This window comes from Leuciscus leuciscus, assembly GCF_965113295.1.
Source record: "Leuciscus leuciscus genome assembly, contig: SUPER_11_unloc_1, whole genome shotgun sequence".
NCBI lineage: Eukaryota > Metazoa > Chordata > Actinopteri > Cypriniformes > Leuciscidae > Leuciscus > Leuciscus leuciscus.
Window position 1 is genome coordinate 700,089 of NW_028118546.1, and position 27,784 is coordinate 727,872.

The following is a 27,784-nucleotide window of genomic DNA, read 5'->3' on the forward strand; positions in this document are numbered from 1 at the left end:
TCTTTTTACACGGCTAGTTGAAGCTCGTCTCACGGTGAATCTCGCTAAGTGCGAGTTTGCCCAGGCGACAGTTGTTTATTTGGGGAAGGTGGTGGGGCAGGGCCAGGTGAGGCCTGTGCACGCTAAGGTGGTGGCTATCGATAATTTCCCTGTTCCAGCTACCAAACCTGAGCTCAGACGCTTTTTAGGAATGGTGGGGTATTATCGTGGCTTCTGTGCTAACTTTTCCACTGTCGTTGCCCCATTGACCGACCTTTTGAAGGGCCGTGTTAAATTTGATTGGACCGAAATTTGTCAGGCCGCATTTGATAATGTGAAGTTGTTGTTAACATCTGCTCCTGTTTTAATGGCTCCCCGCATGGACCAGTCATTCCAGATGCAGGTCGACGCTAGCCACGTGGGTGCTGGGGCCGTGCTCCTGCAGAGGGATGAGCAAGGCGTAGATCGGCCAGTTTGTTTCTTCTCAAAAAAGTTTAACCGTCACCAGTTAAATTACTCGACCATCGAGAAAGAAACACTAGCTTTAATCTGGGGATTACAACACTTTGATGTTTATTTAAGTGGGGGTGCTGTTCCGGTTACCATTTATTCTGATCACAACCCACTAACGTTCTTATATTCTCTAAAGAGCCCAAGTCAGCGCCTTATGCGCTGGGTGTTATTTTTACAACCATATAGCCTATTGATCCGGCACATTCGGGGTGTGGATAACATCATGGCTGACGCCTTGTCCCGTGCCCCGTCTGAGCCGGAATGAGTCAGTGTCTTGTCCTGTCTGTTTCTCTCTCTGGTATCTCCTATCTCTTTCTCTGCCTCGTCTCCTTAAAATTTGGCTTTCCAGGTACCGGGACTTGCTGGAGCCTTGAGTTTGAGGGAGGGTAATTGGAACTACTGGGGAGTGGAGGGAGGGGGCGGCCCTGTTGGATTCAAGTAACCATCTTTGCATCTGCTTTGCAGGCTTGGGCGGAGTGTCCAAGCCATGACCCCTAGACAAAGTTGAGTATTTTTAACATTTGATGTTTATTCATAATTTGGATATGTATGTTAGTTATTTGAGATGTTTTGGTGCTGGGTGGAGGTGTGCGTGTAAACTTTTTCCAGAGTCTCTCTTTGAGAGGCCTCTGTCGTAAGGGGGGGGGGTGTCACGGCTTTTTGCCTGGCTCCTCCTCCTGTCTGTGTGCTGCGTCTGTCTCCTACAGGTGAGCTGGGCGCAGGTGTTTGGAGTTGTGCTAATCAGTTCCTGGTTTAGGCCTTTAAAGACGCTTCAGATGAGACCGAGGAGGGCTGCCGCTGTTCCATCTCTCCCGCACCGTTTAGGACTTTGTTTTGCTTATTCACTGCACCTCATTATACTGATTGCTTACATTATTATTTTTCAAAGCCAACTGCATTACTGACTGTATACAATTTATTCTGTTAAATTCTATTTATTTAATAAATCTAATATCCATTGCTATTCCGCGTGTGGTCTTTCCCTACTCTGTTGCTTGCTTTGAGCCAGGCTTGTAACAGATGAGCCGGGTGAAAGCAGGTCGGCTGTACGGTTGGCTTGCAACAGACATTCTGGAGGGTGACAGAAAATAAACATTGACTCAATAAGCATTGATAATACCAATTACCTTTTTTAAACCTTAGTGCGCTGACAATAAGCCTACATTAATATTAACCATACAAACTACAAATTAATAAAACTAGAAAAATAAAACTGTGAAAACAGTGAAAAGACTGTTAATAATGTTTTATTTCTTTTTTTTATTATTATTATTAGGGTGGCCCGATTATGATTTTCTATTGCTGATAACAATTTTTTTCAAGCAAATTGGCCAATTCCGATAGCCGATTTTATCCTTTAAGCAAATTTATTTGTTGTTTATTTGCTCTATAACATCTGTTGCCAGCCATTTGAAATGTATTCATGATGCAAACAAAGAGGCTACACACATGTAGCATGATAATTTATTTTTTATTTAAATTAGATTGTATAATTTCAAGATTTAAAGCAAAAACAAAATGGTCTGACTTTTGTTTTGTGAAATTATGCTAGAAGACACTAGCCTGGTAATACCAAACTCTGCTACTTCGCTTTGCTTCGTAGACAGAGTCTGGAATGGCATAATAGAGAAGTGTTTTCTCTCTCGCGGGGGGGCGCTTGTCTGAAGTTTAAAATCATTGGTTACCCGTAAGCCAATCACATAATGTTTGGTTATGGCGTGTGTTATGCGCATGCTCAGCCGCATCTAACTTCCACTGTAAACACACATATGATGCGAAAACAAAAACCATCGAGCGAAACACCGGAGTGAACATGGCTGTGAACGACTTCTGCAGATTATGTGAAGTAAATCTATGCATCCACGCCGGTACAATCAGCGTCTACGTCACGGCTCTCAGCCCGCCCTCTGTTCGTTGATTGGCCCGGCTGTTTTCAGGCCGGAGGAAAACGGAAAGCTATGACGCTGTCTCAGACTGAGTACAGAAGCGAAATGAAATTGAGCGGAAGTACGAAGTCTGACGTAGTCAGGCTAAGAAGACACCTGCACAAAACAAAAACAGCAGACGGACTGAATGAAAACGCAAATTCACTTTCTGTCAGTAGGTGGCGCTTGGAAATCGCAAGTGTCTTAAATGTGAGTGTAAATGCAATGAAGAAATTTTTTTATTTAAATTACAATTTTGCCACAGTTTTTGCATGAACATGTTAAACATATCTAATCATTTCTGTAATACATTTTTATTTAAATTTTGCAACTTATAAAGTGTTAAAATATGTATTCAATTTACATATTAAAACTATTGTATGAAATGGCAAATGTAAATTATATAATTGAATTTTCATTTTCATTTTGCACCAAACGTTGCACAAATGTATGGGGAAATTTAAATTTAAATACAGAAATGCATTGCCATTTTACATATTGCATTTCAAATTGAATATTGCTACCCATAAGCTTCCATACACATGGTACCTGTTACTTGTTACTTGTTACAGTACAGATTGGAGGTTGACCAATCACAGTTGTCTCTGATCATTGGCTAGAGACGCTTATTTAATCATTATAGTGAGAAAGTACGACAGCTTCTAAACCCATACAATTAATAGATTTAATCGGTTATGGTTTATAACGCGCATACATTTCCAAAAAGACAAAAAAGTCCCGAATATTGCATAAATGGAGCATTCGGGTTTTTGAGCCGATGAGCGCCCTCTGGTGGAACATTGAAGGATTGTTTGTGTGACAGTTCTGATGTTTTCCTCTAGTTACGTGATGTAAGGAAGTACAGGACATATATAGTTAAAAAAATATGCCTGTGAGTTTGATGTAATGACAAAACATGGTTTCACGTTATTTTTATTTTTATCGGCCGTCGCCATCGCTACATTTAGGGACGAACAAGAATTCTGTGAGAATGAAAGTTGTAATGAAAGAGAGTTCGATAAGAGTCACTTTTATAGCGATGTGAAACACTGTGGAGAAATACTACTGGCATTATCACATAAACTACTAGATAAGATACAGATATGAGTGCCAACATGCTATTTTACACGTTGATATGTTTTAATAACTTCTGTGTGTTTTACAGATGCTCTGCCTCTTGATGAGGTTGATGGTAATGTTATTCGTACTGTGAAGAGAAGTGTGTTTTCAGAGTCTCAGCCCTCTCCTCTGAAAGAGCCCCTGACACTGGCTGCTGTGTCACAGGTCAATAAACCCATCCACTCATCATCATTTACAGAGAACTTGTGCTTCACTGCAGTCAAACCTGGGGATATTGTTGCAGTAACTGTGTATAATTTATGAAACAGAAAAATACAATGGAGCTAGTGCCATCTAACCACCAGTCAAAAGTTTGGTCACACCCATTATTTATAATTTTTCTTGTCCACATTTTAAAATAGTAATAAATTAATCATCATCATCACCACCAATAACATTGTCGTCGTCAGCTTAATTTTGAACTTATTCAGGCTGTTGTTACAAAGAAGTACACTTCATCATACTTTTAAAAAGAGAAATTATATGAAAATAATATAGGCTACTTTAAAAGAATATACTTTGGTGCAAACTGAATATAATGTTTCGGACACTTAATTGCATCATGTTAACTGAAATTAAATGAACATTTATTATAGTTTGTTAAGAAACGGTCATGAAAGTATACTCGTTAAGTGGCTTTTTATTTCATTAATTTTGTATTATCTGCAATAACTGTTTTTTAAAAGAAACATAGTTTTCCATTTTTATTTTTAACACTTATTTTTTACAAGGGTGAAGCAGATCACAAAAATAAAATAAAAAATTTGAACCACCCAACTCCTCAAATAAATGTCTACTTTAGGTTGTGGGCAAATTATTTTTAGCTATTATACTCTATTATATATATAGCTATTATATAATGCTAGCTTAAAAATTGGACCAAACACTTACATACCAATAGAAACACTTTATCATAAATGTATTTAGTCACAAACAGTTCATTTATTGCATTGAGTTAATTAATTCAGTTCATTTAGTGTTTTTTGTTTGTTTTTGTCAGTTATACTTTTATAAATTGATTCAGTCATAAAGCTTTTAATCAGCTAATGAACTCGTGGGCCACTTGGACTCTTTACAGAACCACCAGTGGTCTGAGGATCACAGTCTGAGAAAACTGCTTTAAAACAAAACTGGACCATGGTACCACCACAGTACTTTTGTGTAAATGTTGTTTCTGCATATATTCAGGCTCTTTTGTGTATTTCAGGATGTGTTGAGGAATATTTTGGATCTGAATGAGTCTGTGATTCAGAATGAAGAGTTTGTCCGTTGTGTCAGTGGTGGGAAACTGTTTCCTGGCTCTGTTCCACTGGCACACAGATACGGGGGCCATCAGGTAAAACTGACCGTCACTTCAAACCCGACAGCGATGGCGTAAGACAACCAGAGCAAACATGTCAACTGTGGTGTATTCAGTACTATTTAATATGTGCATTAATGTTGTCCCTAAAGACTTGCCGTTGTTGGCTAGTGTATTCTGCGCATGTCATAACGAAGTTCGAGCCTGTAATACCCACATGTGGAGTTTTGTATGTGATGTCCCGATATTTGATATAAAGCAGTTAAACGCGTGCCTTGCCTAGTTATTTAAGTACACCACATAATTGGCGACGAGATAAATTGGTTTAGTGAAAATGGCATACTTTTCCCAAAGACCGGACGAGTTCAAGCCGGAGAATGAAACATGGTCTGCCTATGTTGAACGCATGGAGTTGCTGTTCGAAGCTCATGAAGTCAACGATGGAAAAAAAGTCCCAATATTGTTGAGCTCAGTCGGCGCATCAACGTATGGCCTTCTACGCAACCTTGTCCAGCCCGACAAGCCAAAGGACAAAACCTTTAATCAAATTGTGACCATTCTAAAGGATTACTATGAACCTAAACCATTGGTCATCGCCGAGCGTTTCAGGTACCGTAAATGTGTTCAGAAAAGCGGCCAGACAGTGACGGAATATGCTGCTGAGCTGCGTCAACTCGCTGCAAAATGTGATTTCGGGGATAGGCTGGATGAAGCTCTACGTGATGGATTTGTCAGCGGAGTCAGTTCTGAGGCATGCCAGCGCAAATTACTCTCAGAGGATAGACTGACTTTTGCGAGAGCCGTAGAGCTTGCTGTTAATATGGAGACAGCCCACCGAGATGCGCAGCAGTTGCGGAAAGGTGATGACGTTACCGCTGTTCACAAGGTAAAGGAGAGACTGCGCTCGCCCTCAAAACAAGAAGGGTGCTATAGATGTAAAGGAAAGGGTCATAGCGCCAGCGAGTGTTTCTATAAAAATGTAAAGTGTCATAAATGTGGCAAAGTCGGGCATATTCAAAAGGCATGCAGGACTGGGGGTCAGACACGTGACAGGCAGGAGAAAAGGGGGAAGAGAAACAGTGAACACAAAGATAAAAAAATGACAGGCTACGTTCGAGCTGACGAAATAGAAGATGACATTCTGATGTTTTCTGTGTTCAGTGCAACTGGTGCTGGCCGACGGCCATACAGGGCAATTTTTGATGTAAATGGAAAAAAAGTGCCTATGGAAATTGACACAGGAGCAGGAGTTAGCATTATATCAGAAAATGTGTATGAGCAGTCATTCTCAGATGTGCCACTGGAGGGCAGCAGCGTCGCACTGAAGGGTTATTCAGGAGAGACTATTCCAGTGAAAGGACAGTTCATTGCAAAAGTGGCTTATGGAAATCAGATTGCTGATCTACCACTTATAGTAGTGGCTGGAGGAGGTCCTTCTCTGTGTGGGCGTGAATGGCTGGATCAAATCAAACTGAATTGGAAAATGATTAAAAAAGTAACAGGAAGCATTATACACCCAACAACTAAATCCAAGTCAATTCAAGATGTGTTAAATAAATATGCTGATGTTTTTAAAGACGAGTTGGGGACGTTAAAAGACGTTAAAGCAGCAATTTCTGTGAAGCCTGACGCAGTTCCAAGGTTCCATAAAGCCCGTGTCCTACCCTTCGCAATGAAAGAAAGGGTAGAAAAAGAACTGGAACGCCTGGAAAAAGATGGTGTTATCAGCCCTGTGAAGCACAGCGAGTGGGCTGCTCCAGTGGTCCCTGTAACCAAGCGGGACGGTGGACTCCGCTTGTGCGGCGACTATAAAGTAACTGTGAACATGGCTACAAACACTGAAACATATCCACTACCACGCATAGAAGAAGTTCTGGCAGCCTTATGTGGGGGGAAGATATTCTCCAAAATTGACCTGGCAGCCGCCTACCAACAGGTCCTTTTAGATGACGAGTCAAAAAAGTATACAACGGTGAACACGCATAAAGGACTGTTTGTGTACAATCGGCTTTGCTTTGGCATTAATTCTGCTGTCAGTATTTTCCAAAGGGTCATGGAGAATGTGATGAAGGATCTCAATGTTGTGGTCTATTTGGATGACCTGCTGGTGATGGGCAGGGACGAAACTGAGCATCTGATGAACCTGGACAGAGTTCTACAGCGGCTGCAAGAAAATGGCCTAAGAGTAAAAAAGGCAAAGTGTGACTTCGGAAAAACACAAATTGAGTACCTGGGTCACATGTTGGATGGAAAAGGAGTCTACCCTTCTAAAGACAAGGTCAAAGCCGTGCATGATGCTCCAACACCCACAAACATCAAAGAGCTGAGAGCTTTCCTTGGGTTAGTGAACTATTATGGTCGTTTTTTGCCGCGGCAAAGTACTGTTTTGGCCCCACTTTACAGACTGCTGAAGGACCAAACAAAATGGGGGTGGAGTAAAGTGGAACAGAGCGCTTTTGATAGGTGCAAAGAAATGTTGGCCAGCGACAGGGTGTTAGTTCACTATGATCCGAACCTGCCGCTCTCTCTTGCATGTGACGCTTCAGCGTACGGAATTGGAGCCGTTATTCAGCACACAACACCTGATGGGCAAGAGCATCCAATAGCCTATGCGTCTCGTACGCTCTCACCGGCTGAGAGGAACTATTCGCAAATTGAAAAGGAGGCGTTGAGCCTGGTGTATGGAGTGAAGAAATTTCACCAATACCTGTGGGGGCGAAAGTTCAACTTAATCACCGACCATAAACCTCTGCTCACGCTGTTTGGAGAACATAAAGGACTTCCAACAATGGCAGCAGCGCGTATACAGAGGTGGGCAATTATACTGTCTGCCTATGATTATCACATAATCTATCGCCAGTCAGAAGAACACGGCAACGCAGATGGTCTGTCTCGTGTTCCACTGCCGGAAACCACGGACGCAGGAACAGAGAAAATAACAGCATACCTGCATGCACTAATCTGTGAACACCTGGAAGACGCACCACTGAGTGCAAAACAGATTTCCAAGGCAACCCGCAAAGATGCAGAGCTATCTAAGCTGCACAGATACATCATGGAAGGGTGGCCAAAAGAAGTACCAGAAGAACTGAAAGTGTACTACAAAAAAAGAGAGGAACTATCTGTTGAGCAAGGTTGTGTTCTATGGGGAACAAGAGTAGTGGTGCCTACAAAGCTGAGAACAGCAGTGCTTAAGGAGATCCACAGTGGACATCCTGGCATTGTAAAGATGAAGACCATTGCAAGGCAGTATGTCTGGTGGCCGCATGTAGACATGGACGTTGAAAAGCTCTGTAAGCAGTGTGACCGGTGTCAGTTGGAGCAGCGTATGCCACGCCCAGTTCCTCTGCATCCCTGGGAGTTTCCGGGAGAGGTTTGGAAAAGGCTCCACATTGACTTTGCAGGTCCGTTCATGGGTCACATGTTTATGGTAGTTGTAGACGCATATTCTAAGTGGCTGGAGGTTTTCAAAATGGCACAAATAACATCCTCCACAACCATTTCAAGGCTTCGGAGACTTTTTGCGTCATATGGATTACCGGAGCAAGTTGTCACAGACAACGCCACAACCTTCACGTCAGAGGAGTTTCAGCTGTTCATGAAGAGGAACGGTATCCTTCACACAACTGGTGCACCGCGGCATCCAGCTACAAATGGCCTCGCTGAAAGGTATGTTGCCACATTCAAAGCAGGCATGAAAAAGCTGAATGGAGAGGATTTGAGTGTTGAGGACAAAATCTCGCATTTCCTACTGCGATATCGCACAACTCCCAATAGTGCAACTGGAGAGTCACCCGCAGATTTGCACCTAAAGAGACATGTGCGTTCTCGGTTGGACTTTCTAAAGCCAAACATCGCCATGAGGGTGAGGAGGAGGCAGTATCAGCAGAAGGAAGAACATGACAATCGGGCTGTTGAGAGACAGTTTGATGTGGATGAACCGGTGTATCTACGAAATACTGCAGGGGATAAACCTAAATGGATCCCAGGAGTAGTTACACAACAGACAGGTCCAGTGTCGTACCGGGTGCAGGGAGAGTTAACTGACCAGGTGTACAGGCGTCATGGAGACCAGTTGCGACCTCGTTACCCTCAGATTGATTCAGACCCAGAGCCTCAAGGAGCAACTCAGTCAACTGAGCAGGAGAGTGACCTTGCTGTGTCAGTCTCCGCAGCTCCTGCACCAACACCACCTTTTACGTTGGACCAGCCCGGGCTGCCTGATCCAGAGACGGTGACTTTGAGGCGCTCGGAGCGCGTGACTAAGCGACCGTCACGTTACAGAGATTAAAGATAGTATTGATACTGGGACTTGTTACTTAAGAGGGTTTGTGTTATTGTAAAGTTAACATGTTTTGTTTAAATTGCCGGTCGTTAAATTAACCGGAGTGAAATCACTATTCTGTGAAAGAAGTATAGTTTTAAGTTGGTGTGTACTGTATGTTAATGCACTATATGGGGATTACCTTTAATTTTAAAGGGGAGGTAATGTGGTGTATTCAGTACTATTTAATATGTGCATTAATGTTGTCCCTAAAGACTTGCCGTTGTTGGCTAGTGTATTCTGCGCATGTCATAACGAAGTTCGAGCCTGTAATACCCACATGTGGAGTTTTGTATGTGATGTCCCGATATTTGATATAAAGCAGTTAAACGCGTGCCTTGCCTAGTTATTTAAGTACACCACATCAACCATGTGTTATTATTATTATAGTTTGGTTATTGGGCCGGACAGCTGGGGGATGGAAGAGCACATATGTTGGGTGAATACACAAACAGGTAAAATCATCCTTTTCCATCAGCGTTCAACAGAAATCATCAGTTGTTATTGTCAGATGTGACTTTTCTGTTGTAATGCATGTCAACTTTCCCATAATGTTGTTTAAGATTAAAGAATGGAAAGTGTGATCTATACTTACTGGTTTTTCAGCAAATAGATGATTCTGGCATTTTTTTATCTATTTCTCGTTTAATGCTTAAACATGCGTCTGAACAATGACATCTCTCAGTTTAGAACTGTGACAAGTGTTAACCGTTAGAGCGGTATACAATCTCTCTTTTATCCAGAAAGGGTGAAAGATGGGAAGTCCAGTTGAAAGGCTCAGGAAAGACACCGTACTCAAGGTGAATATCAGTTTCTGCTGCTCAATATTTTTGATATGCTTTTTAAGTAATTCTGAAATATATTTAGTTGTAAATGATCTTACATTATGACTCATAGTGTGTGATTCTCTGTCTGGCAGGAGTGTAATGGTTATGCTGTTTACTGTACATGATGTTTTGTGTGCAGGTCTGGTGATGGACGGGCTGTGATTCGCTCCTCTGTGAGGGAGTTCCTGTGCAGTGAAGCCCTCAGGTACACACACACACACACACACACACACACACACACACACACACACACACATATGCACAATATATATGAATGGACATGCACAAGAAGAGTAATATATGGATTTATCACATTCAAATGCTTGGTGTTGAATATTATTTTTATTTATACTTTTTCCATTTTTTTGCCTTTATTGTTTGTCAGTCTGGTTGTGAGTGAGGAACCTGTTTGGAGGGATCCGTTTTATAATGGCAGTGTCATAAAAGAAAGAGGTAAAATACGATCAGATTTGTAAAAATCGAGTAACTAAGTTCTTTATCCTCCTCAGCTTTATGTGATTGTTCTCTGTATCTATCAGGAGCGGTTGTTCTGCGTCTGGCCAAGTCCTGGTTTCGTATCGGTTCACTGGAGATATTAACTAGAACTGGAGAGTTAGATGTCCTACGGTATATTAACTTTAACTTGGGAGATATTATTTTTTTTCTCACTCTTATTTGCTTTTTAATTTATTTTTATTTTTTATTTTCAGGACATTGTTGTACTTTGTAATTAAAGAGCATTTTAAATCTATTGGAACAAATGACCCTGACAAGTATGTGGTGAGTATCTGTGTCTCTCTGCTGTTTAGCTGTAATACAAGATTATTTTATATTGTCTGATCAGTCTCACTATATTTGAATGGTTTTCATGTTGTGTGAAGGTGTTTTTCTCTCGAGTGCTGAATGAAACGGCACATTTAATCGCCCACTGGATGTCGGTTGGTTTTGCTCATGGTTAGTTCACTCTGCTTTACTTGTTTAGTTATCATATAGATTTATCATTATAGATCGAGCTTAATACGCAACATGCACAACATCATGATCTGCATCTTCACACTGGAGTCTGTAACACAGATAACTTCAGTCTGCTTTCTATCACTTTTGATTATGGCCCATTTGGATTTATGGAATCATATGACCCAAGTATGTTTCTTTGTCTAACTTAAACTTTCATAATATTAGCAATCATCTTCCTATACGTTTAGTTTTTAAGCTTTTTGTCATTTTGACATTACACACACACACACACACACACACATATACAATACTGCAAAAGTGGAGGAAAATTGTATGAATAGTAAGCTACTTTAGATCTACTATAAATTTTGTATATACTTACAGTATAATATACATGGGTTGAGGGGCATGATTAATTGCATACTTTTTTTAATCCATTACTTGTTTTATTTTACTTCATTATATTCTAATAAGTTAAAGTGAAACAGACAGCCATAATAATAACATATAATAATTGTATTGTTAAATGTGTGTTATTGCTTCAGCATTGTTTCCTCTGTATAGATTTTGTCCCCAACACGTCTGATGACGAGGGCCGGTACAGTATAGGAGCTCAGGCTAATGTTGGCCTGTTCAATCTACAGAAACTTCTAGAAGCTCTGAAACCACTGCTGACCTCAGATCAGCTTTCACAGTAAGAGATCCTTTTATTTTCTGTTGGTATTGGTCTGGAATAAATAAGGGTGATTCATGTCAATTCATTTACTTCAGATCTCAGCAAATATTGAGAGAGTATCCACAAATCTACCATCAAAGGTGAGCCTGTCATTAGACAATATAGATCACTGTATTCCTCTCTGAGTCGTTCCTGATCTCACTTTACTGTTTCTGTTGTAGATTTCATGAGATGTTCAAAGCAAAGTTGGGCTTTCTGGGAAATGAAGAAAAGGATTCATATGTGATTGCATTTCTTCTAAAGGTAAATATTAACTGGATAGTTTTTTTTCTCTGATTGTACTATAATTCATTCATTAATTCATTTTTTTTATTATATATTTAACAGCCAAACTGTCAGAAATAGTTAAGTCCAGTATGGAGTTAAATCAGTAGTAGATCACACAAATGGCAGCATTTCCTGAGAATGACCCATATAATGTTGTGTGATGTGTGATGTGTTGAGCTAATGGAGGACACTGGAGAAGACTTCACTATGACTTTCAGACAGCTGAGTGAAGTGACCCTGTCCCGGCTTCAGAAGGGATCCTTTGCTCCGGTACGTTTCCTCTCCATTCACTCCCACAGCAGCCGCAATATCCATAATCATGATTTCAGTCCATTAACTGTGACTGTGTCTCTCTTGACAGTCTTTGTGGGCTCTTTCAGACCTCTCATCACACAAGCATTTCAGAGACTGGGTTCAGCTGTATTTACAGCGTCTGTCAAGGTAATGTTGCTGTAATGTAAACTCAAACTCTTTAGAGGATTAAAAATGAACATCACTTGATGTGTTAATCGTCTTCTTCAGGATAATGAGTGACTCAGATGAAGAACGGCAGCACAGAATGCAAGGTGTGTTTTTGTATATGTTATATGATGCAGTGTTATATATTATGTGTTTATATATTGTTACAGTAACACTACCGCTGAAATGTTCATGATTGGTAAGATTTGTTTTTGAAAGAAGTTTCTTATGCTCACGAAGGCTGCATTTATTTAATCAAAAATACAATAAAAACAGTCATTTTGTAATACTATAATATATTTTTATACTATGAGATATTATTACAATATAAAATAAATTATTCTATTTGAATATACAGTATTTGTGTAATTAATATATTTGTTCAGTTGAATGTAATTTATTCCTGTGATCATTTCTCCAGTCTTCAGTGTCACATGATCCTTCAGAAATCATTCTAATATGATGATTTGCTGCTCAAGAAACATTTGAAAACAGTTGAGCTGCTTAATATTTCTGAGGAAACCCTGATACATGTTTTGATTAATATAAAGTTCAAAAGAACAGCGTTTATTTGAATCTTTTGTAATATTATAAATGTCTTTATTGTCCCTTTTTATGCATCCTTGCTGAATAATATTATTAATTTCTTTTCTTTTTTAAAAAGCCTTACTGACCGTAAATGTTTAAACGGTAGTGTGTGTTTTTTTACGATGTGTTATGTTGTATTTAATGTTATTTGTAATTTTTCTATTGTTCAGGAGTAAACCCACGCTATGTGTTGAGGAACTGGATGGCTGAATCTGCTATCAGAAAAGCAGAGAAAAATGACTTTTCAGAGGTATTATTATTACATGTGATGTCAAACTAATATGCTGTCATGATCATGCTTATCATATATCTTAGAGTGTTTGCTTTAATATATTACTGTGAAATGAAGACTTGACAATTATACATACAATGTAACATCTTCAGACGTCTTCATTATGGCTTGTCTTTTTCTTAGGTGACAGTATGTTTGATGTATTTCTAGGTGACACTGTTGCAGAAGACTTTAATGGAGCCATTTATGGAGCAGGAAGAGGCTGAGAGAGCCGGATATGCCAGTAAACCTCCATCCTGGGCTCAGCAGCTGAGGGTCAGCTGTTCTTCCTAACTCAGGGTCGAATGAAAAAAAAAATCACAAATGTCAGCATCATTTGAACCAAAAATATTGTTTATGACATTGTAATCACACTTCCTAATGGATGATCTGATTGGAGGATGCGCCATGTTTGATGTTATATATGTACATATATGCACGTTATATATGGACAATGGACATGGAAGTCTTTTGTAATATTGCTGTTTCTGCATTTCTACAAAAGTGCAAAAAACGTTTCATCATGCATCTCGTTTACTCCTGTTTAACAATTAGGCATGTCAAAATCTGTTAAACAGTTAACTGGAGGTGGTGGAGCTCCACCTGCAGATGCAAAGTTTTGGGGAGGAGGAGGAGGAGGAGGTGGTGGAGGAGGAGGTGGAAGGGAGGTGATGGGGTCTGGAGGTGGTGGGGGGAGCGAGTCTCCCCCGTGAGGTGCAAAACTAGGAGGCGGTGGAGGAAGAAAGTCCGGGGGCAGCTCGGCATCTTCTGGAGGAGGTGGTGGTGGAGGCAGGTCATCCATGGGTGGAGGTGGGAAGGAGGATTGTGGGAATCGAGGTGGAGGAGGAAACTTGTTGACTTTGGTTGTGCTGGCAGGAGGAGCAGGGGGAGGAGGAGGCAACATGGGGTCGGGTGGTGGAGGAGGCAGGGTTTCCATTGAAGGCGGAGGTGGTGGGAAAGATGTTTGGTTGCCAGGACCCTTCAAAAACAAACCAAAAGTAGCATTCAGGAGCATTTCAGATAAATGATGAAATTACAAGGGGATTAAAACAGCTCTAAAGGAACCGTTACCCTTTGTGGAAAAGTAGTGTGCGTAATTTTACTGCTCTTGAAGTATACTTTAAGTCTTTAAAGTATATTTAAAAATATATATATTTTCAGATAATATATTCATTAAATAAAAGGCCACTCTATGTGTATTTAAAGACACTGCACTTTCATGACTGTTTCTTAACAGAGTTTAGTGCAATTTTAAAAAGTGTACTTTGCAATCATGACAAATTAACAGTTATACTTTTTAAATTATGGTTTAGTAATCTTTTGCAGTACATTTATTTTGATATTGACAAACATACTAGAGCACATGCAAATTTGATTATAATTTCAACTGTAGTGTGTTATTCGTTAATACATTTAATGTTAATATATTTTAAATTTACCAATTGGCAACTTCATCATGACAAATGTGTAATTAAATATTGAAAACATGTCAAGTTTCAATAGAAATAATATATGTATATTTTAGTTTACTATAAATGCTTCTCAGTACATTCGGCAGTAAACTTCATATTTCATTGAAAGTAGAAGTAATTATGAAATGTTATAAAATTATGTACTTAAGTGTGTCAATAAATTTAAACTATATTTTGTTTAATTGCAATTAACATGCAGTTAAGTGTCTGAAAACATTATAGTTCACACTTCAGTATGGTCCATGAACTTATATTATTTATGGTATTATATTATGGTGTTCTTCATTACCAACTGATAGATTTAGAGGTACCTTGGTGTCCTTTGGAAGCTGAGGAGCGTGTCCATTCGCAGCTTTGGCTGAAAGATAAACACAAAAATGTAATCAAAATCCTTTAATATATCAAGATCTATGATACATTTTATAACAATCTATTTAGCTCATTATCTCTACCTTTAGGTGTAGGAGAGGGTGTGGATGCACTGGAGGAGGCCTGGATAGTGCGGTTAGCCCAGCTTCCAGTGCCGGCTGCTTTCCTCACAGCGGCTTTGTAGTTTTCATATAACTGCTTACCATACTATGACAAAATCATGACAAAACAAGACCGTTAATAAAGTAGAAGAACTTTTTTTTTTTTGACAAAGTAGACAGCTCACAATAGGACCCAACACAATACAGCTACAATTTACAGTATGTTTTTGCATTGTAAACTATAATTTATAATTTAATTTGCTGCATAAAGTTCAACTTAGTGTCTTCTTGCATTTATGCAATAATTAATCATTATCTATTTTGGTTTTTGGTGTGTGGCCTGGTTTCTGCTCACCTTTGCAATACGTATCCCAGTCACCCACAGAGTCATGGTCAACTCATCATCACAACACAGATACTTGATGTATTGGGATTCTTTTTGAATTTGAGGATGCTGAAAGCAGATCACAGTGACCATATGAACATGACACACACCTGATATACACACCTGAGAAGGCCAAGATAATAACACTTCATTTAGTTGTTTTCGCTATTGTTTCCCTGTCATTCTCTACAGATTTGTGGAACCATTCATTTTTCAGGGGTTGAATCTTTAATCAATGTTTTTTTTTGTTCTCAAAACAACAAAAGCTTGGGTAAACAACTTACTAGGGTTTTCAGTATTAGTTCATGCTTTGCTAATATTCATTTTTCTTCAAATGGACAGTTGGTGATATTAACATTGTTTTGATTACATATGTTATTGAGCTGCAGTTGCATAGCAGAGACAGTGGATGACACACTAAAATCACAATTTGATTGCCAGTGCCCCTCATGCCACACTTTAGGATTAGTCCTAAATATTGCTAAAATGAACCACAAAAATCTTGTGCTTTATAATTTTGAATTATTTCAAACATACAAAGAATGTATGTCCCTTTTCTGTTGGGGTAAGGGTTTAATTGTGCATGTATTACATTTATTGCATTTTTTGCGTTTTATTTCCCAATTGCTTGACAAACATAAAACACAGCCCACCCTAACCTAATCATAGCCTGAAACACCCTTGATGATTTGTCATGCTTTCTTAATGAGATGACTGAGATAACAAATGATTTTATGTGGGGAGGGAAAGGAGTTAAAATAGCAAGGAAACATTAATTGCAAGTTATAAAGAAGGAGGATTAGGATTGATTGACTTAGAAGTTAAAAAGAAGGCCATAAGGGTAAAAACGATGAAAAAGTATTTATGTGATAAAGTGGAGTATGGATGGAAAGGTTATATGAAGGATGTGCTGGACAAATGTAGTGGATGTGGGGAAGAAGGGCTTTTTATGGGATTGAAAAAGCCGATGTATGACAAAATGCCGCTGTTTTATCAGGAAGTGCTAAGTGTGTGGGCAGAGGTCATATACAGAAATATACAGTATGAGTGTGAAAATATAAATCAAGTTTTAAAACAACCGATATTTTTATATCCAAATTTTAGAATGAAAGAGAGAGTGTTTTATGACAAATTGTATATGAAAGCAGGAGTGAGACAAGTTAAGGATATAGCATATGATGTAAGAGGGTTCTTACCTAATAGAGCCTTATATGATTGTGTTTCGGAGTGGGATGATGAAATCGAAATGTCAAAAGTGGACTCGATGTGTGAAAATATTAAGACAAGTCTGCCCAGAGCCTGGGTAGAGAGTATTGAAAATGAAACTGTTAAACCTGGGGAATGGGGATTGTCAGATTTGTATTTTAGAGTTTGTGGTTGCGCAATAAAGACTCTGGATATATGCGGTACAAAGAAATCTCCTCTCACAATAGGCCAATGTCTGGGTATCTGAGAGAAAAACCTGGGCTGCGTTTCCCAAAGCATTGTGAGATAAGTTGATCGCAGAGGACATTGGTGGCAAATGGTCTTCACGATCAACTTCACAATGCTTCTGGGAAACGCAGCCCTGGACTGGAGCTCAGAGCCACTGCAGAGAGAATTACACAGAGCTGGCCAGTGAAATGAGACAACAGATACTCACTGTCACACATGCCTGGTATTATTATGGTTACAGTTATAATGCATGGATTGATTTGCACAGAAACAGAGTTTGATCAGATCAGAGAAGCTCTTCCTGCACATATTCAAGGTAATGTTCCACAATGGTTTCAGTGTCCCAGGACAGCAGTGAGCTCAACACTGCACAGCTGTGTCTTTAAAACACTTTGGCCAGTGGACAAATGAGAGCTACTTTTGACAGTTTGCATTTCCTCTATTACAGTAGTGAGATATTATACCTTCTATAATAAGAAACCTTATTAGTATTCCAAAGTATTCTAAATTATTTAGAAATATGTTACAAATTACTGTATTTTGTAATCTGTAGTAAATAATCTACTTACAAGATAGTGTCTCCAGTTTATAATGTGGATCATTCTTCAGATCAGAGAGAAGCTTCACGGCTGATTCTCCTAGTTTATTCCCAGACAGATCCAGATCTCTCAGGTGTGAGGGGTTTGATCTCAGAGCTGAAGCCAGAGCAGAACAACCTTCATCTGTGACTCCACAATCCCTCAACCTGTAGAGAACAATGACACACTCTTCACTCTCTCAGTTCAGATCAGATCAGTTTAACACAAGGATCCGCAGCCGTACTGCAGGGGGTCCGTCAATTAATGCTTGATCACAAATAATTTTTTGTTAAAAAATGAAAACATGGGTAAAAAACATCACTAAGTCAAATTTAAATATAAGCACTCTCAAGCGAATGCAAGATCTTCCTCAAACAATCTTCATCTGTGACTCCACAATATTTCAACCTGTAGAGAACAATGACGCTGTGTAAACAGTGTGTAAAATGACCATTTTATTAAAGATTGCAGTGTGTGATGTGATTTGAATGTAGTGACAAGCAATGCCACTATATTCTACACTGCTTTATAAAGGATGCCGGTTCTCCATGAACTTGAGGAGAAACTGAGGGACAAATGCCATGCAGTGCTGTAACTATGGAGTGATAAAGAGATAACATTAATAACACCTGAAGTGTAACTTTATCAATTAAATGTACTATATTTTAGTTCAATAATATTAATTTAATATTTTGAAGATATTTTTGTTTCTAAATATTTGTCCAATAATGATCCATTAATGGCCATTTAAAAGAATATTTTTTTCTAATATGTTTATTACTTATATTACAATTAGATTTCATGCTTAGCATGCATGCTAATATATGCTATTGCTAATTAATAGTTTCGTAGCAATCTAATACAATCTTATAACTCTTATAACTATAAGAAATTGAATGAATTAATCCAGTTAGGGAACCATATTAAAATCACTTTAAAACTTCTTCATTGGGTTACTTGGAAATGACTTGATTCCACGATGTTGACATTATGTGAACAAATTATCTTTGTTGAACTTAATTGGTTCATGTGGAGCTGATGTGCATGATTCAATCATTTAAATCCTACACACTTTTTCAGTGCATTGTTTTCTGTATTTTAAAAAGAATTTTGGATTTACTGTAAATCCCTCCGGTCCTCTTCGTTTAGGGGTCACACTTGGCTCCTTCGCGGTCAAAAGTGATTGAAGCCTTAAAATGTTTTTTTTTTTTTTTTTAGGAAAACCAATGTAATATATTTTTGTTCAATAATATTTTTTTATTATTATTTCGAATTTAGAAAGGTTTCTATGGTACTATGCAATAATTATAAAAAATATTAGAATTCATATTTTTATTTGTATTATTATTATTTTTCAATAAATGCAACATGTCACATTAGTGCAGGCCTTTAAAATCCATTTTTTGAAGTGAGAAAAGCGTCATCCAGTGGCGTTAAAAAGTAAAAACTTGTGTAATGTCGTGTAACCGCCTGTAGGCTGTACTGTTGCTCCCTATATAAATACATAGAGAGGCTTTTTGATTCCCATTGTTTTTTTTAGACATGATTTCTCCATTTTATTCGTTTTTTTAAAATTTATTTAGACATACATTTAGACATTCTAAAAGATTATTTTTGTCAAGGTTTAGATATTTTTGTTACATAAGTATCAGGTTTTGCATTATGATTACAATCAAACAATAATGTTTGGTTAGAAAAGGAACACAATGCAAGCATTTTTGTTAATCAGTATTTGATAATTAAAAAAATCTAACAAAATAAGGGATGGATAGTGATAATTCAAAACACTTTATACAGACATTTAGCAATTAATTGGCATTTTATTCAGTTTAATTCTATAAATGGTAATAAAACTTCAGAAGGGAACAGCAATTATGATCTAACAGCAAAAACAATAAAATAACAACAGCAAACAATCATTATCAAACTGTAGGTTAAAAAACAGGAATAACATTTTTATTATAATAATAAATATTATTTTAACAATGTACATACAAACTGTAATTATTTTATGTATTGTTGCATATGCAGCAGATATCAGGAACACCTATTAGGCTAAAATAAGACCAAACAATTATTATTTGTGTGTGTGTGTGAGTGAGAGAGTGAGAGAGAGAGAGAGAGAGAGAGAGAGAGAGAGAGAGAGAGTGTGTGTGTGTGTGTGTGTGTGTGTGTGTGTGTGTGTGTGTGTGTGTGTGTGTGTGTGTGTGTGGGGAGGGGGGGGGGGGGGTCTTATTTGTACTCTTGATGTTAGAGTGTCACTCCTTCATTGCTGTGCACTTTTTTTCTGCACAGCGGCTGATTTGTAGTTTTCGTATTTCCCATTCATTTCCTGTCGGTCATTTTTGAAGGAACCAAGTGTGACACCTTTTTTTTTTACGACCCTTTACCATATCCGAATCATGTCTATGATTATTTTGTGTGTGTTCACAAAGCTAATACAACAATCGTCACCAAGTGTCATCCCATTCCGATGAAGCAAAACAATTACATTAAAAACGTGTTCGGTCATTTTTAAACCGAAGAGGATCAGAGAATGTCAACATTGAAAAGTGGAAGATTAATCAATTTATTAAAGAAATTGTAATTATTAGAAACCTTTTTGTCCCTGATATTATAATTTTTTTCTATTTCTTTTTCCTTTTTCATATTGTGCTCTGTTCTTTAGGACATTTATTATAGTTTTGTTTTGCCTTATTGTAATGATATTTACTTCAATACAAAACTTTACTTCCGCATTCCTCGATTCCTATGGAAGTCTGTGGGTGTTGTAACTCTGTCAGTTCAAAAACACTGTTGTTTTAATATAACATTTATACTTTGTGTATTTGTGTAATGTTTTGTCTTGTTTGTGATGTGGAGTAATTATATATATATACTATATAGTACTGTGCAAAAGTCTTAGGCATGTTAATCATTTTTCTGTTTCTTCATGTAATCACAGACGGACTCGATGATGGTGAGATCAGATCATACCGGCTGTTGTCAGATTCCTTGTGCATACACAAATCTCACTGGATTATTACAATTAATGGCAAAAAGAATGTTTGGAAATCTAAACTGATATTTCCTACTGACACATTACAGCAAAATATATAAATAACTGACTTAAAACCATCTTTTTTTGGGGGGGGGGGTATTAACATGCCTAAGACTTTTGCACAGTACTGTATATACTGGGGAGAACATTTATGTTTTAGGATTAGCATGTTTAATCAAGCATTGGCTCACCTGTGATGTTCACTGATTTAACTGAATATTTATTTAATGTGCATTTGGACTGAAGTAAGTATCACTTGTAATTTATTGTTTAACTGAGTGTCTATGAATCACACATAAAATACTGGTTTTGGTTTTCCTGGTCAAACTATAATTGTACAGAAAATGAGCTCTCAATGAAATGTATTCAATTGTCTCTCATCTGTGTTGTGTGGATGTGTAATTGTTTGGTTGGACTCCTTCTTCAGACCCGAAAACAAGCTAGAGTTTAACAAGCAAAGTTGGTGATCACTGAGTAAAAAAGTTAAAAACTATTAATTAACTAATACATAATATATTTACCAAGGACAAAATATGTGTTTATCAGAGAGTTCATCTTACCACAGTTTCTCCAGTTTACAGTGAGGATCCTCCAGTACAGCAGAGAGCAGATGAACTGAATCTCCTAGTTTATTCCCAGACAGATCCAGATCTCTCAGGTGTGAGGGGTTTGATCTCAGAGCTGAAGCCAGAGCAGAACAACCTTCATCTGTGACTCCACAATCCCTCAACCTGTAGAGAACAATGACACACTCTTCACTCTCTCAGTTCAGATCAGATCAGTTTAACACAAGGATCCGCAGCCGTACTGCAGGGGTCCGTCAATTAATGCTTGATCACAAATAATTTTTTGTTAAAAAATGAAAACATGGGTAAAAAACATCACTAAGTCAAATTTAAATATAAGCACTCTCAAGCGAATGCAAGATCTTCCTCAAACAATCTTCATCTGTGACTCCACAATATTTCAACCTGTAGAGAACAATGACGCTGTGTAAACAGTGTGTAAAATGACCATTTTATTAAAGATTGCAATGTGTGATGTGATTTGAATGTAGTGACAAGCAATGCCTCTATATCCTACACTGCTTTATAAAGGATGCCGGTTCTCCATGAACTTGAGGAGAAACTGAGGGACAAATGCCATGCAGTGCTGTAACTATGGAGTGATAAAGAGATAACATTAATAACACCTGAAGTGTAACTTTATCAATTAAATGTACTATATTTTAGTTCAATAATATTAATTTAATATTTTGAAGATATTTTTGTTTCTAAATATTTGTCCAATAATGATCCATTAATGGCCATTTAAAATAATATTTTTTTCTAATATGTTTATTACTTATATTACAATTAGATTTCATGCTTAGCATTTAGCATGCTAATATATGCTATTGCTAATTAATAGTTTCGTAGCAATCTAATACAATCTTATAACTCAGTCATGTGACACAAATATAAGAAATTGAATTAATTAATCCAGTTAGGGAACCATATTAAAATCACTTTAAAACTTCTTCATTGGGTTACTTGGAAATGACTTGATTCCACGATGTTGACATTATGTGAACAAATTATCTTTGTTGAACTTAATTGGTTCATGTGGAACTGATGTGCATGATTCAATCATTTAAATCCAACACACTTTTTCAGTGCATTGTTTTCTGTATTTTAAAACGAATTTTGGATTTACTGTAAATCCCTCTGGTCCTATTCGTTTAGGGGTCACACTTGGCTCCTTCACAGTCAAAAGTGACCGAAGCCTTAAAATGTCTTTTTTTGTTGCATTTTTTTTTTTTTTCAGGAAAACCAATGTAATATATTTTTGTTCAATAATATTTTTTTATTATTATTTCGAATTTAGAAAGGTTTCTATGGTACTACTAAAAAAAATTATGAGCATTTTGTTCCATTAGAATTCATATTTTTATTATTATTATTTTTCAATAAATGCAACATGTCACATTAGTGCAGGCCTTTAAAATCCATTTTTTGAAGTGAGAAAAGCGTCATCCAGTGGCGTTAAAAAGTAAAAACTTGTGTAATGTCGTGTAACCGCCTGTAGGCTGTACTGTTGCTCACTATATAAATACATAGAGAGGCTTTTTGATTCCCATTGTTTTTTTTAGACATGATTTCTCCATTTTATTAGTTTTTTAAAATTTATTTAGATATATATTTAGACATTCTAAAAGACTATTTTTGTCAAGGTTTAGATAATTTTGTTACATAAGTATCAGGTTTTGCATTATGATTACAATCAAACAATAATGTTTGGTTAGAAAAGGAACACAATGCAAGCATTTTTGTTAATCAGTATTTGATCATTCAAAAAATCTAACAAAATAAGGGATGGATAGTGATAATTCAAAACACTTTATACAGACATTTTGCAATTAATTGGTATTTTATTCAGTTTAATTCTATAAATGGTAATACAACTTCAGAAGGGAACAGCAATTATGATCTAACAGCAAACAATCATTATCAAACTGTAGGTTAAAAAACAGGAATAAAAATTGAATTATAATAATAAATAGAGAGAGAGAGAGAGAGAGAGAGTGTGTGTGCGTGTGCATTTGAGCAAGAGAGTCTCTTTTGTATTTTTTAATTTATTGATTTTCTTTCGCATATTCTCAAAGTTTGCTGTTGCAGTCTTACCAGTCTTATTTGCACTCTTGATGTGTTAGAGTGTCACTCCTTCATTGCTGTGCACTTTTTTTCTGCACAGCGGCTGATTTGTAGTTTGTACCACCAAAAGTTTCTCTGAGTTTTCGTATTTCCCATTCATTTCCTGTCGGTCATTTTTGAAGGAACCAAGTGTGGCATTTTTTTTTTTTTTTACGACCCTTTACCATATCCGAATCATGTCTATGATTATTTTGTGTGTGTTCACAAAGCTAATACAACAAACGTCACCAAGTGTCATCCCATTCAGATGAAGCAAAAACGTGTTCGGTCATTTTTAAACCGAAGAGGATCAGAGAATGTCAACATTGAAAAGTGGAAGATTAATCAATTTATTAAAGAAATTGTAATTATTAGAAACCTTTTTGTCCCTGATATTATTATTTTTTTTCTATTTCTTTTTCCTTTTTTATATTGTGCTCTGTTCTTTAGGACATTTATTATAGTTTTGTTTTGCCTTATTGTAATGATATTTACTGCAATACAAAACTTTACTTCCGCATTCCTCGATTCCTATGGAAGTCTGTGGGTGTTGTAACTCTGTCAGTTCAAAAACACTGTTGTTTTAATATAACATTTATACTTTGTGTATTTGTGTAATGTTTTGTCTTGTTTGTGATGTGGAGTAATTACATATATATACTATATATTACTGTGCAAAAGTCTTAGGCATGTTAATCATTTTTCTGTTTCTTCATGTAATCACAGACGGACTCGATGATGGTGAGATCAGATCATACCGGCTGTTGTCAGATTCCTTGTGCATACACAAATCTCACTGGATTATTACAATTAATGGCAAAAAGAATGTTTGGAAATCTAAACTGATATTTCCTACTGACACATTACAGCAAAATGGGGGGGGGGGGGGGGGGGGGGGGGGTAATTAACATGCCTAAGACTTTTGCACAGTACTGTATACACTGGGGAGAACATTTATGTTTTAGGATTAGCATGTTTAATCAAGCATTGGCTCACCTGTGATGTTCACTGATTTAACTGAATATTTATTTAGTATATATTCTAAATAAATACTGTGCATTTGGACTGAAGTAAGAATCACTTGTAATTTATTGTTTAACTGAGTGTCTATGAATCACACATAAAAATACTGGTTTTGGTTTTCCTGGTCAAACTATAATTGTACAGAAAATGAGCTCTCAATAAAATGTATTCAATTGTCTCTCATTTGTGTTGTGTGGATGTGTAATTGTTTGGTTGGACTCCTTCTTCAGGGGCCCGTTCTTCGTACGTCGCTAACTCACTTAGCTGGATTTGATTGTTGGCGATTTGGCATGATCTTGGATTGTTTGGTTCTTCGACGCTCATCCTGGACTTGCTGTCATAGCAACAGGTGCGTAAGCTTAAACCTGCTCGTGAGCAGGCTTATTTCATGTAAACAGGATTAGATGGGAGCTTTATAAGCGGAGCTGATACGGGAAGTCCAGCGCAGCGCGATAGTGCACTTTCAGAGATATATCTTTTTTTCTCGTGACTCGTGAGATTGTCGTTTACATTATTAATTTGTTGGAAACGCATATTTATTTTCGACTTGTCGGAGTCGGGCTTTAACTACAGAACAAACTGTTTGCATTGCCCTAAGATTATTTGCGAGTGGCTCTTTCCTTTACACTATTGGAGATGCGGAGAACTTGATGGAAAGTGCTGTCTGTCGTGTCATTCGGAGTTTACCTGCCGCTTTTAGGTTTAAAAAACAGTTTTAGGTTTTTTTGTGGCATTTCCAAGCCACTGAAGACCCAATGTTGTAAAGCAGTTTTTTTTAAAGCAGTTTTTTTTTTTTTTTTTGGCTATCATAATTTTTATGACCATGCCGATTACAGTATGTGTCACTCAGGCTTCACTAACGTGATTGGTACCATAGACTATAGGCTAGCATAGACTGCCATCAAGGCCTCAATGAAGGGGATTATGTGAACAGAAAGGGGGTTCACAATGTAAATGTGCCGCCCAGTTACTATTGGGATTCTTAATATTCCAGATTAGTAATATTATATCAAATTTAAAAAAGGCAGTTGACTAAAATCTTCCATATCACAAATGTGAAAGCAAAATGGCCAGGATCTGTGCATGACTTAAGAATTTTCAGAAATTCACATTTATGCACATTATTTGAAAGTGGTAAGGAAAGTTCCACAATTAAATATCAAGCTCACTGTATTACATACACTTATGCTGATCCTAACAGAACTGCATTTTTTCACAGGTGATTATGACATGTTCCTGCCAGCAGACAGGTGTTTATGACCCCATTCCCTGACCCAAACCAGTTACAGTGCAGCTCTAGCCAGGACAAGGGCACACAATGAAATGAACTTTGGCAAACTAAAGGGAAGATTTCAGTGTCTGATAAGACTGAGGGTTGCACACCTGACAGGGCCTGTGACATTGCTGCATGTGCCATATTACACAACATTGCAAAAAAAAAAAAAAAAAAAAAAAACCTTTTCATTATATGTTTAATAAAAGACCAATATACTTAGTTCCTTGAGTTTTATTTCAATTGTTCTTTGTAAAGAAAAGCCAGTGGTCAAGTGCCTGCAACAAGAGATATTAGACACATGCCTCATGCAACAAATAAAAAGGAAAAGTTGTCTATCCACTGCCCACCTGTAGGCCTATGTCTCCTCTGTCTGTGCAGACTCTTCTGTAGGCCTTTCTGTAGATGTGGAATCCTGCAACTTATATTGCAGCCATAAAGCATACAAGTATAAATGAAGTAAAGTTATTTATGCACTTGCAGGTAGGCTAGTTCCTCCATATGACAGTTATCTGAGAGGGTTTATTCACTGTCCAGTGCAATGGAAACAAATGGACATTACAAAGTCTTATACTTTCTTTCCTTTGGAAAGTTAGAAAATGTCCACTGACTGCACATATTTCAGCCACCACTTTCTTGGGAACAGATACAAGTGTTGGTGTATTATGTAAAGGTGCACAAAAGAGGATAAAAAATATATATATATATTTTTACATTAACAGAAGTTAAAAGCAATTCATCATTACTCAAGATTTAACAGTTGAAATGACTACACGGCCTTAATTTAATGCAGCAAAAAATATTTTACAGTGTAAGCAACTAAGATCTTTTTTTTTTTTTTTTTGCCTTTTTCTTGGTTGCTTTTATAAACAGACATCCATTTATTTAACAGTGCCTTTTATAAAAGAGACTATAATATAGGCTAACTAAAAATTACCATTATGTAGAATATTTTTGTACTTCACTTTTATTTGTTCCCATGTTCTAGTGTGGTGACTCTGACATTACAATGAACAAAGTAATTATGCAATTATTAAAATACAAATATATAGGCTAATAAGTGATAAAAACATCTAACATGGCCACTTCTAACGGATTTAAATTGTCTGCTACTTTTTGCCAGCCCTCTCTCCTGGCTTTTGCAGACGTTAAGGTGTTCCCTGGCGTTTTAATTAAACATTAAAATTCCGAATAAACTTGGACTATTAGTTCTTGCTCTGCTGAGGAGAAAAACTGAGCGCGCTCTTTGGCCACGCTGAACAGCCAATAGCAGCGTTGCTGATCAATGTTTCTACTATCGATACATATCCCCTTTTAACCCAGCGCACGAACGCGCAATTATCTCAGATAACTCAATCCAGCTATACTAATCATAACCGGCAGGTGTGTTCCAAGAACCTAATTAGCCAGATCATGATTACCACGATGATATCATCTTGGATGTCTCATTTGATCTCGGATGTTCTAAGCAACGTACGAAGAACGGGCCCCAGACCCGAAAACAAGCTAGAGTTTAACAAGCAAAGTTGGTGATCACTGAGTAAAAAAGTTAAAAACTATTAAATAACTAATACATAATATATTTACCAAGGACAAAATATATATGTGTTTATCAGAGAGACAATCTTACCACAGTGTGTCCAGTCTACAGTGAGGATCCTCCAGTACATCAGAGAGCAGATGAACTGAATCTCCTAGTTTATTCCCAGACAGATCCATATCTCTCAGGTGTGAGGGGTTTGATCTCAGAGCTGAAGCCAGAGCAGAACAACCTTCATCTGTGACTCCACAATCCCTCAACCTGTAGACAACCTGTCCCGCAATGAATGAAGCAAAATTCAATGTGCAAATTGAAAATGCATTCCACCCTGTCAATCACTACGTGAAGTTGGCCCCGCCCCCTCCCTCCCTGTCAATCACTGTGTGAAGTTGGCCCCGCCCCCTCCCTGTCAATGACTGTGTGAAGTTGGCCCCGCCCCCTCCCTCCCTGTCAATCACTGTGTGAAGTTGGCCCCAAGCAAATTCCTTGGGAGTCAGCAAAATTAAAGTGCAGAAGAAACTCGTCATACGTCATAAGGTATCCTTGAGAGTTAAACAAATGACAAACTAAAACAATACCCTTTTCAAACCAGCTTTTAAAAAAACACTTTTGTGTTTATACAAAATACAACG

At 37.5% G+C, this 27,784-nt stretch overlaps 3 protein-coding genes across 3 annotated transcripts in view; 1 reads left to right on the top strand and 2 right to left on the bottom strand.

Annotated features, from left to right (window-relative positions):
• Positions 1 to 27,784, bottom strand: part of LOC309510013 (uncharacterized protein) — a gene marked incomplete at its 3' end in the record, with an annotated part of 1,894,646 nt that overhangs the window by 526,992 nt on the left and 1,339,870 nt on the right. Inside the window, exon 26 of the mRNA XM_082191149.1 lies at positions 21,205 to 21,375. Coding sequence (XP_082047275.1) covers positions 21,205 to 21,375 — 171 coding nt within the window. The remainder of the gene's footprint in view (positions 1 to 21,204; positions 21,376 to 27,784) is intronic.
• LOC309510002 (protein adenylyltransferase SelO-like) lies at positions 9,593 to 13,843 on the top strand (the record flags this gene model as incomplete). The annotated part of the gene is made up of 16 exons (XM_082191139.1): positions 9,593 to 9,615; positions 9,904 to 9,960; positions 10,127 to 10,192; positions 10,373 to 10,440; positions 10,527 to 10,614; positions 10,698 to 10,770; positions 10,803 to 10,941; positions 11,050 to 11,130; positions 11,509 to 11,638; positions 11,716 to 11,760; positions 11,842 to 11,941; positions 12,125 to 12,217; positions 12,309 to 12,388; positions 12,470 to 12,513; positions 13,165 to 13,244; positions 13,437 to 13,843. The coding sequence occupies 16 exons, from the start codon at positions 9,593 to 9,595 to the stop codon at positions 13,557 to 13,559; spliced, it is 1,290 nt and encodes a 429-aa protein (XP_082047265.1). The 3' UTR covers positions 13,560 to 13,843.
• On the bottom strand, positions 13,810 to 15,843 carry LOC309510003 (uncharacterized protein; the record flags this gene model as incomplete). Its single annotated transcript, XM_082191140.1, has 4 exons — positions 15,563 to 15,843; positions 15,190 to 15,313; positions 15,049 to 15,095; positions 13,810 to 14,244 (listed from the first exon to the last, which is right to left on the bottom strand). The coding sequence occupies exons 1-4, from the start codon at positions 15,683 to 15,685 to the stop codon at positions 13,810 to 13,812; spliced, it is 729 nt and encodes a 242-aa protein (XP_082047266.1). The 5' UTR covers positions 15,686 to 15,843.